The sequence below is a fragment of the Hyalella azteca genome, unplaced genomic scaffold, assembly GCF_000764305.2.
Source record: "Hyalella azteca isolate HAZT.00-mixed unplaced genomic scaffold, Hazt_2.0.2 contig15311, whole genome shotgun sequence".
NCBI lineage: Eukaryota > Metazoa > Arthropoda > Malacostraca > Amphipoda > Hyalellidae > Hyalella > Hyalella azteca.
In genome coordinates, this window is record NW_025945168.1 from 215,801 (window position 1) to 227,497 (window position 11,697).

At 39.2% G+C, this 11,697-nt stretch overlaps 1 protein-coding gene across 1 annotated transcript; it reads right to left on the minus strand.

Annotated features, from left to right (window-relative positions):
* Window positions 1–2,363: 2,363 nt before the first annotated feature.
* Window positions 2,364–6,723, minus strand: LOC108674475. The gene is made up of 3 exons (XM_018162429.2): window positions 6,653–6,723; window positions 4,692–5,068; window positions 2,364–3,708 (listed from the first exon to the last, which is right to left on the minus strand). The coding sequence occupies exons 2-3, from the start codon at window positions 5,047–5,049 to the stop codon at window positions 3,068–3,070; spliced, it is 999 nt and encodes a 332-aa protein (XP_018017918.1). The 5' UTR covers window positions 5,050–5,068; window positions 6,653–6,723; the 3' UTR covers window positions 2,364–3,067.
* Window positions 6,724–11,697: the final 4,974 nt, after the last annotated feature.

The window sequence follows — 11,697 nt, forward strand, 5'->3', positions numbered from 1 at the left end:
CAGCATACTAGGTGCCTCCACCAGCATACTATAGGTGCCTCCACCAGCATACTAGGTTGCTCCACCAGCATACGTCAGCACAGTAAGCTCTTTACATGATAAACTTTGACGACCAACATTTGCTTCGAAAATTTGGTGTTGTTTTTGAAAATCACTTGCTAAAAAGCCTGTAACCACATCTATTAGATAGGCCCTCATGACTCGTGTAATATTTGTTAGGAAATCAAGTAAGATACAAATTACCATAAAGCATTATTAAATTAATGTAAGAATTCAAATCAATTTGGTTCATTGCATTCCCGCTTTGAATGAAGTGTCAGATTGTTATACTAAAATAATCAACTACATTATTAATGAAACTTTTAGAAATTCATACATCAGAATCAAAGGTGCCAGTGAACGACGAGAAATTTAAAGGAGCTACTAGCCGGAAGATTGATAGTTTTTAATCCTTTGTTAAGTCTTGAATAGACTCCCGCATACTGATACTTACATCGCAGAATTTTCTCAGCTTGCTGGGCTTTGAACCCGAAACTCACTGCTGCAAGTTTTTATCAATATCTAACGTTCCTAATCTCTTGAGGCTCATCATGATAAAATTTTTGGCTTTGCATCAATTCGTTCTTCTCTTGAGGCTTAATTATAATGTTGAAATTTTTGTCTTTGCGTTGATTCGTTCTTCCCTTGAGGCTTATCATGTTGAAAATTTTTGTCTTTGCATCACGTCGTTCTTCCCTTGTGGCTTTTCATGTTGAAATCTTTGCCTATGCATCATTTCGTTCTTAACTTGAGGCTTATCATGATGAAATTTTTGCCTTTGCATCACGTCGTTCTTCCCTTGAGGCTTATCATGATGAAATTTAGCCCAGCACCCGGGAAGAAGAGTTTCCTCCAGTAAAATTCAATGGTAGTCATTACTTTAGTGGGGATTTAGTCATTACTTTAGTGGGGATTTAGTCATTACTTTAGTGGGGTGCTGGGTCGTGACCCAGCACTCATGGAGTGCGCGTAGAATGACCGCGCAACTCGCAACTTTCACTGTCCGAAAGTCAGGATGCTCGCCCCGAGAGAGATCCATGAGTGCTTTGCCACGACACTCACTAATTTAAAGGAGAGTAGTAGTAGTTTGTGTAGTAGTTCAAGTAGTTTGTGCTCATCGAACATGAAAATACTTTTCAACTCCCATGGTAATTAACAGACGAACGCCTTTTTGGTTGACGTGGTCAAAACGTTGTTCTCTACGAATTAAGATGCTTGCGTCGTTCGGTTTGACTAAGTATAAACAAAAAATTATTTGACTAATCAATCAATTACTATTTGTGGTTCCATAGTAATATAGTAATAAAGTGCTTTGATCAAAGGAAATACGTTACGAAAAATTTTCCAGATGAGCATGATGGAGAAAGCCTTGATTGCCTTTGTTTTCTGTTGTAGTAGTACAATTGAATTGAGGTTTTCTTTCAGTTCAGATGCATCAATAATCCCAATATCAGGCAGATAGGGTACACGTTTCCCGTTAAAAATCTCTACAAAAGATAAGATCTGCATTTATTTTTCTAATTTTTGAAGGGTTAAATAAACGGTACAAAAGTTTCAAAGCGCATTCTGTATCCTAGTCCCGACCGGCGGCTGTCGTTTCCTGCATTATAAAGAACTTTTGAACCTCCCTGATTTGAGGGCACCGAACGGTCATATACGTATTAAAGAAAGTCCACAACCATCGCCGTACATGGGCTGACAATTGATTCTTAAACAAATGTTGACGAACGTACGTCTGCATGGCAGCATTGTTCTCCTCTGAACATTTTCTGTTACGAGTTGCTCTAGTGATTTAGCGGAAACCATGCACCTAACGCATGCTTGTTCCTATTAACGTTTTAATGTACGAGTTGATGTACGCATTAAACTCCTCTGTTATCACTTTTACCATGATTTCATGCTCAATATTGACATGAGTAAGTGCGCTGACACACGCGTTTTTCATATTTCGGCCATATACCAAATTTCTAGGTAAATTTAAAGTTCCGTTATTTCTTACAAGATAAGAATTTCATACTAATTTTCTCTAGATGTGGACATAAATTTGCAATCTGCAACATAAATGCTCCGTAATTTGAAGATTCCGCAATTACAGCAGCAAAGACTATGCCAGCAACTACTGTTCATGATTACGTTTTGATAAATTAATCGTAGTAACGAAAAAAAACTCTACGCATTTTTATAATCTTCTCCCTCCTTCTTTCTTCAAAGCGGCTGCTTGTTTTTTGCGATACAAAAAACTAAATGCCTTCAAAAGAAGACAATTTATGATAATTTCAAAGAGAAAAATTAGTTAAATAATTTATTAAATAAATTAACAAGCAACAAACTGAACGGTTTTATAAAAAATTAATACAACAATAAATAACAGTGAAGAAAGACGAGAACCACGAGGTTGGTGTGCTCGTCTTTATTGGAAGGCCAACGTCTAAACATTCTGACCGCGATAATATTGTTATTATATTACCAAGGATCATCATCGAAGACATCGTCTAAACATCGTACCTTTGATGAAACGTCATCCCAACACACCAAATATCACCATCGAGGCTGTCGTCTAAAAGTCATGTCTTCGTAAATTAGGTAAGAAAGTATGAAGCTCATGAGTGAGCTTCATGGTTGCTCTCAGCACTGACGTACCATTGCAATGAATTGCGACAGGACTTTCATGGTAGTGTGATACATCAAGATTCGTCTAGGTTTCGGAGGGAGCTTCAGATGCTAGTAGTATTGAAGTATTCTTCTAGATCTGATGAAAGTGTAGGCATTGAGGTACTGAAGGCTTGACATTTCCGTACTTGTAAGCATTGAGGTATCTATTAGGGTTAGGATCCTGCTAATTAAAGAACCTGTTTTCCGGTGATGATCACGTCAGGTGAGCCTTAAGTTATCTGTGATAAAGAAGGTTCAAACGACTATTAACATATTGTAAGTGTCAAAATACTTTATAAATACTACTGGGAAGTTCAATGTCTGACGCCAGTTGAAAAATCTCAAGCTCCCTTATCCTGTGTGACTTAGGTTCACCTTATCGCCCGGCCTGAAACTGTACAGGTTTGACTTCTCCTGCATAACTCGTGTAGCTGGAGCCACCGAGTCCTCCTTTCGGTGACACTTGTAAGGGGTCTAGTATCGGTGGGTCATGAATAACGTCGAAAGAAGGTGAGTGGTGACCGTCATTGAAAACCTTGAACCCTGACGCTAGTTGGCCATCGAGTGGGTCTCCATATTGTGGTTCAAAAGGTTGGAGCCCCTGGACTGGATGATACACCGGTTGAGGAGGGTAAACTGGTTTTGGAGGTCCTACTGGTTTCTTTTCAAGCTTTGGGTCATCTTTAGGTTTCGGTTCAGGCTTCGGACCATCTTTCGGTTTCGGTTCAGGCTTCGGACCGTCTTTCGGTTTCTCCCCAAGTTTTGGAGGCCCTTCATGATGGCCAATAGGTGGCTTGAAGCCTCCTGTGTATCCATACTCTTCGTGGGGATGAGGCAATTCTGGTTCAGGGTAGCCTGTCATTATTTTGGCTAAAAGCTCCTCGTAGTCGATGATGGGCGAGCGCAGGAGCGTGATGAGCTTCAGCACTCCCTGATGCAGCACGAAGAACAGGTAGTAAAACGCTGATATGAAGAGGTGGAAAAAAAGGATCTGAACGACGCTCTTGTATGCTTGTTCTGCAATTGAGGCATAAAGTCGGTTGGTGATATAATAAGTAATAATTATCACAATTCGAATGATACAAATTAGCACGTTGGTTTGTTAGGGTTTACAACGTACGGGGAAAAATCACTCTGTATCAATTTTGCACACAACGAGTGCACGTTTATAAGGGCCCACGTTGATAGTAAATACGGGTTGAACGTACGTATCTTGAATTTTCCTGAACAATTATTTTTTTCAAAATTATGAAAATATTCATTAATTTATAATATTTACTCCTTTCAACCTTTGAATTCATCACTTCATATATTATAGATTCAAAGTAATTTAGTAGTTTAATATTTGCAATTATTTTACTGTAAATCAGCTGAAACTTCGTGTTCACTGGTTGTGGTCGAGATAATTGATATTTTGAACTGATATTCGTCGAGATAATTGATATTTTAAACTGATAGTTGTCGAGATTATTGATATTTTGAACTGATAGTTGTCGAGATAATTAATATTTTGAACTGATAGTGGTCGACATAATAGATATTTTGAACTGATAGTGGTCGAGATAATTGATATTCTGAACTGATAGTGTTCGAAACAATTGATGCTATGAACTAATCGTGGTCGAAACAATTGATATTCTAATTATAGTGGGGAAACGATAACGTGCTTTACAATTTTGTATGATAATGCTACTCTTATCAGAACAAATTCTAATTGGACACTTATGAACTTAATTCAAACGATCTGTTCTCGGTTCTCAATATTAATTATATTCAAATTAATTTAATTCAGTTGAATTAATTTGTTCAATTAATTTTAATTATTTTTTCAATTAACTTCAATTCATATAATAAACTTAAAATTTTTCAATTAAATTGAATTAATTTCTCAAAGAAACAATTAGCATATAATAAAATTTTCAATTATCATATAATTTCACTGTCTTAAACTTGGTTCAATTAAACAAGAAGCAGAAGGAATTAGATGAGTCAGCCCTTACCAGGCCCCCATTTGCCAATGAGGAACTGCACGATCTGTGCGGGGCCGCTGCGCGAGGCCGCATCTTCTTTGGCGTCCGGGGCCCTCGACAGCGGAAATTCATGATCAACTGAGGCGTTTGTGGATGTATTTATCGCTACTAATTCCGTAGTTGTCGTATAATTTCCCTCAATTCCTAATGTATTTGAAGCGCTGATAGTTTCTGACGTTGGTTCAGTATTCGCTGCGACTCCTTCATTGCTGAACGCACGTCCCGTGGATAGAGGAAAATCAGATCTTTTGTTGGCGTCAAAATTATTGTCTCGAGCAAAAGTAAAGTCCATCAGGACCACCAATAGCCATAGGGAGCCCCACTGCATCCTCCCTTTGTTTTCAAGTCTGGAAAAAAAATAAAAATTTCTATTACTTATAAATTTAATAATTTTAATACTTTCGGTAATAATTGAATATTTTAAATAATTTTTATTTCTATTAACTTTATGTAAATATTATGTTTCCGTTGAATCATGTTTCATCTGTGACACTGAATTTTACTTATAACATTTTTAATAAAAAATGCAAACATTAACTCATATGTCCAAGCGCTTAGACATATGATACTAAGCTTGGAAGCACTTGAGAGGAGAATAATTCAGGCACATCTAAACGTCAAAATCATTCTCATTATATTATCAAAAGTAAGCAGAAAACCTGCTACTTATCAATTTTATCGTCAGCCTACACCATAAATTAACGTTTCCCCTTGATTGCGCAGTATACGGTGGGTGTAGTCGCTTTAATCTCAACTGAAAAAATCAACTTTGGGAAAAAACGTTGGCCAGAGCGCAAATCCATGTTATTTCAGAAAATATATTCCCACAAAGATCATGAAGACTTGATGCCCTGGTTCTCTTTTGCAGTACAAGTTAACTTCTTTTCGTGTATTAATATTAAAATCGGTGAAGTTTGAAGCGAAGTACAAAAGACTGAGGAATAAATGTATTTTGCTGAATGCGTGCTCATCGCTGTACGCTCGACCAATTTAATCCAAAATTCAACTTCAAGTGCTCAACTTGCGGAAATATAAATTTATATCAAAATTACGTATTTTCTACTATATATAGTTGAAGGATTACATACTAGAAATTTGCAACGCTCAACTGACAAATGTCAAGAAGTTAATTTTTAAATCAAGGTAAACAGCAGCATCTTTGCTGAAGTTCGTTGCTGATTTGAAATAATAATATTAGAGACGATGAATATTGTTGCATTCTATAATAAAAATCAAAATAAGACAAAGAATATTTAAATAACGTATGATTCATCAAAGCCACCTGCTGTGTTTTACTCCATGGATAGAAGTTAAAAAATAATTAGAAATCAGTTGGTTTTAGTTTTAATGTAAGTTCCTGATTTAATTTACAGCTTTTATTTGACGTTTGCTCAAATAATCTATAAGAAAACGTTTAAAACACGTTTGCTATTTGAAAAAAAAACGCTCTTTGTTGGGAGTTTCCACGAGTTATCGCAACGCGCAGATATCTCAATCACTAAGCTGCGGTGAGTTGAACAAAAGAGCTTTTCTGCCTCGAGGGCAAGTTCCATCCAGACATCATCAATCGCTGCTCCCAACCCTGCCTCTTTGCAAGACTGGCAGATAAGTCAGGGTCCTGGAAGATGGCATTTATAGGACCTCTCAACCTAGAGACAGATGACCACCATCACGTTACCTTGCAAATCAAGGTAATTAGGCTCTGACGTAGTTAAGATCGCACTAACTTTCCGATAGTCTTTTGGTGTGGTAATATTATTTCCAAAAACTTCACTGCATTGAAGTCTGGCAAAAAAACTCAATCTCTAACATTTAATGAAGTATTGAAAATAAAGACAGACACATGCAAGTGCACGGTCATCAAACCCTTACACGATGCCCCGATCAATACTTCGCACTATATACATCTGAGCTAAGCTTTAATTGCTCACCGAAAAAGACAGTGAATGTGAGTGCAATTAAAGCCAGTGAAGCACAAGCGTGCGTCCCGTCACACTCTAAGTCCAAACGAACACTCGGGCTTTACAATGGCAACCAGGGCCCGAGATACGATTTTTCTCGAGCCCGTCATGTGATGCTTTGACCCAAATATTGATATAATTATTACACCTGGACAGAATTTCTATGATCCTTGGCCGTATCCTGTGTTGAAGGTTTTCTACTGACTTTTAATGTGGCCGATGGAGTTAGAATTTAGAGCACTGTAATGCTATGAGAAAAATTTAAGATAATGACATCCACAGTGGAGATGCGGTTTAGAGATTATAGTTAAGATAGACTCAGCGCTTGCACTGCAGCCTCGGCGAACTTTCGCTGTACCAGTACCCCCGACGTAATGTTGATGATGTAAAGACAATATTCAATAGAAATACTCGAACACGTTGTTTGAAGATGCACCGAACGCGCCAAGTGAAGATGCACAGTACGTTTTACTAATGGTTGCATCACAGGCTGGTTCCTTGCTTCGTTTGTGACGTCTTGGCTTTAGAAATTCTGATGGCGTAGCAACTTTATGTGCGCTAAGCGGATTTTATACTGACTCCTTCCACCCCCTGTCAGCTGTAACTTATATCAATTCAAGTATTTTTATGTTCATTTATTCACAACTCAAATCCAAATCAGCAACAGGGGGATGACGTGTTTGAGATCGCAGAAAAAATAAATTTTCCAACATTAAACAAGGCTATTAAACAAGACATCAGACTGAGTGTGGACTGTAAGTGGAATTTCAGACTCATTTAAATTCCAGAGCGGATGCTCCAATAACAATTATGCACATCGCTCACAGTGAAGACGAGTCATACGCTCACAGTGAAGACGCGTCAAACGCTCACAGTGAAGACGCGTCAAACGCTCACAGTGAAGACGCGTCAAACGCTCACAGTGAAGACGCGTCAAACGCTCACAGTGAAGACGCAGTCAAACGCTCACAGTGAAGACGAGTCAAACGCTCACAGTGAAGACGAGTCAAACGCTCACAGTGAAGACGAGTCAAACGCTCACAGTGAAGACGCGATCAACGTCTGTGGCAAATGTCCACCGAATGCACTTATGAAATGAAATGTGTTAACTACTTCTAACATGAATTTCCTATCTAAAAGTATTGTGTGTGTGTGTGTAAATTAAAAATATGTATATTTTGCAGACAAATGTAAAAAACCACATCAAGATACGGTTTGTGTTGGATGTTCCGTTCGATGATCCTAGCCTTTCACAGATTGAATGACATACCGAGTATAGTCTTTATAGAGCACTAAGTAAGTGCAGAGTAAAGAAGGCACAAGAGCACAAAATTCACAGTGCACAATTTAGAGAACTGTAAAGATCAGGTAGCTAATGCCTGATCAGAAGTTAACGAAATAAACAGAGGTTAGGGAGATGCTTAGTTGAAATACGGCAATCCAGTTTTATAGTTTTCGGTTACAGGGCTGGTGATGAACTAAACCAGGTTGAAAAAAATTGAGTATTTCTTCAGTGGACCAAATCTAGAAGTTAAGATGGTTGCTACAGAACCCAGAGCACGAACACACATTGAGGAGAATAGAGTGCTTAAGAGACGCGGAAAGTCCACTTAGCCATTGATGCTTCATCAATTTTTACTTGGGCAGTCGACTGTCCCAAAGCAGGTATATATTAATTAATTTATTATAGTTTACGGACGCTGTTGAGGAACAACGATCATCCAGGTCAGGCTGCCGTGCGTGCCACGCCTGGCGAGCTGCTGGCTGCTGCTCAGCAGGAGGACAGACCGGAGAAAGTGATCAAAAACTGGGGCGAGATTTGGAAATTATTAGAGAACTGATGCTAGGTGGAGATATTATTTTGTTTTGATAGCTTATATTTTATATTGAAGATATTTTTGTGTGCTCTCACAGATTTCACGTAATTTTGATTCTAATCCCTTTTTAACTTATTCGCTCTTTAAAACTGAAAAGTATATCTTAGAGCTTTTAGTTGTTTGTGTGTTTGCTTTCTTGTCATTTTTAGCGCATTTTCTCATTTATGAAAAAATGCACTATTGTGCTCGCCATGTCCGTCTGTCTGTCTGTCTGTCCGTCTGTCCGTCCGTGACCTCAAGTTTTCGTCGACGAGAAAATGCGCTCTCTGTCACTCACTGCAGTGAGTACTGAGTTATATTTTTTAAACCTCGTCTCGATCAGGTTTATTTACGCGACATCGTAAGAAGGGCAAATAGCGTTGAAATTGATAAGCATACTATTAGAAATTATAAATTAAATTTTGTATCCTTTTCCAAATTAGAAATTATAGATTAAATTTTCTGCGATTCATACAAAAAATAGGAAATAGTTATTTATATGCTCCTTACGTTCTTGAAGGGTACTGCAGCCGTGCACCACAATTTTTTTGCATCCCTGAATGGAACGCCTAGCATATTTCCGTAAGAAAAGTAATCAGCCAAGGATTAAACCACTCGTCAACAACCAGCCCATGACATCATCTTGTTTTGAATATTACGGGATTTACACTAACATACACGGGAACGAATAGCCCAGAGTGCAGTGCTCGTCCACCACTGAACATTACATCGAAACATCACTTCGTGCCCTGGCTATAGCTCGAACTGTAGCCAGCCTGCAAATAAATACCATCAATCAGTTTAGCTCATTAGGGGAACTGCATGCATGAAACCTGCCGTGCACCACCAGACCGCGAATCGAATATGACTTCGGGGGCTTCGTTAAATTACGAAACTTTTAGCTCGCAGCATCTGGAGTAAGGTTTCAGATAGCACAGTTCTGTTCCAAAATCTATCGTCCTTCGACGAGTGGCCGTTCAACCGTTGGGTTGCAACCGCTGCAACTTCTCCACGCGACAAAATTTCTTCTCGCTTCGAATCACCGACATGTGGAACAGCCTCCCCAATGACATCGTTGGCGCTCCAAGTATGAACGCGTTCAAGAACAGACTAAATAAAGCTATGGAAAAATATATGTTCAGATTTGAAATGCCTAGCACCATATCGAACCCGGTGGAAGTCTAGTAGCTACTTGAAACTATCGTCAGTCATGAAAAGATCTGGTCAAATGACACGATAATAGATCTTCTGTGAACAAGGCACGAAAAGGAAAAGAATCGGCGACAGGCCACATCAGGCCTACACTTCAGCGCCGAGATCAATATGTTATGTTATGTTATGTTATGTTATGTTATGTTATGTTATGTTATGTTATGTTATGTTATGTTATGTTATGTTATGTTATGTTATGTTATGTTATGTGATTCGATGCACGGGCGAGATACGAACGGGTTGGTGGCGAACGTAACATTCATCGCAAGGCTCCTACGCGCTCTGTCCGAGTAATGCAGAATTAATTTGCCGCCTAATGGCAGACGGTAGCAGGCTGTTCTCTTGTGGGCTGATTGGCCTAATTCATTGAATGTGATCTGTCTGGTGGCCTGCGGCTGATAATGATACAGTCCAGAAGTGTTGCAGCATACGTTAGTGAAGGAAGGGATCATGATAGTCCATTCGAAGCAGGTCAGTGGTGGTCTCTGACAGGCATCTCTTCCTAAAATGGGTGAAAGTCAGTTGAGTTCACGGCGAAATCACGTGTGTTAATTGCGTTTTCTAAAGTAACCGGTCAATTATTGTAAGCTAAATTTTCATATCTATTCATAATAAATATAATCTTTAGTTACAGGGAAAAGCCAGATGTGGTGTGCCTTTGTGAGACATGGCCCAGATCACATGAGCCTTCCTTTGTTGGATATTTTGTTTTAAAGTCTCAAAGAAGAAATTTATTAAGGGGTGGGATGGCAATTTTGATCCACAGAGACCTCCTGAAACAGCAATTTGATCGTCCTCCATATCCTGGGGCTAAAAATCTTGAATTTCAAGCAATTAAATTAAATAATACCCTTGGATGGATTGCAATAGGTAATTTTTATAATCCAGGCAGGAATGTGGAACACAATGAGGTGACTCATTTTATGACTCAGCTTGGAGACAAATTTGTGGCAGTTGGGGACTTTAACGCTCATTCTCCCTTGTGGGGCAGCAGTGGCAGATCTAATATGACTGGTCACTCTTTGGAGACACAATTGAGACCTTTCTTATTTGCTTGTCGAATGATGGCTGCTTCCCAACAAATATTGATAGTCGCTGTGGAACCACATTCTTACAATCTTGTAATTCTCACTCCTAATTTATTCAATAGAGCTTCCTTAACCCAAGGACCAGACAGGGTAGCATGGTTCTGCACCGCTTGCAGTATATCTTAGAAAGTTTCAATGTTTTCCCCGCGCTTCACCTTGATTTTAGAAAGGGGAAAAAGCACAATTTATGCTCTGCATCTGGCAAAGAACGCTATCATTACAGCATGAATTGCTCAAGAGTGTTGTTTGATTGTTTATCTGGACATTGAGTGTACATTTGATAACGTTTTGTACTACTTTCAAATTTCATAGTTTTGGAGTGAGTGATCAGGTGCCGGCCAAGTTGTATGGTTACTTCCATAATAGCCCGGCAAAGTGTTCATCCCAGCTCTTCACATCTCATCGTACTACTCCAGCTGTATCATCACTTCGAGTCTGCAACAGAAATATTCAATATGGGGCTCATTAGAAAGTTTTGGAATTTTATTTCGATTCTCCGCATCTCATCTTCAAGGGATATGTCAGACAAACTCGCATAGCTTGTCTCAAAAGGCTACAAGTGCCCCAAGCACCGAGTTCAGTTAACTTGGGGCGTTACGAAACCTATTGCGATATATGTCATTCATACGAAGCAGAGTATGGCTCCATAATTTTGGGGAACATCTAAGTCTCTGTTAAACCAGCTTGAAACTCTCAGAGCTCAGCACTCATATGTGCCCTGCCAGTGGGTGGCAGGGTGGCCCAGTGGTTAAAGTTCAGAGTACCAAGATTGACGCACTAGAGAGGCGCGGGTTCGATCCCAGCTCTGTGCGCCAGTTTCTGGTCAGAATCGGCAAGGAGGCCGGGCGGTTAAGCATAG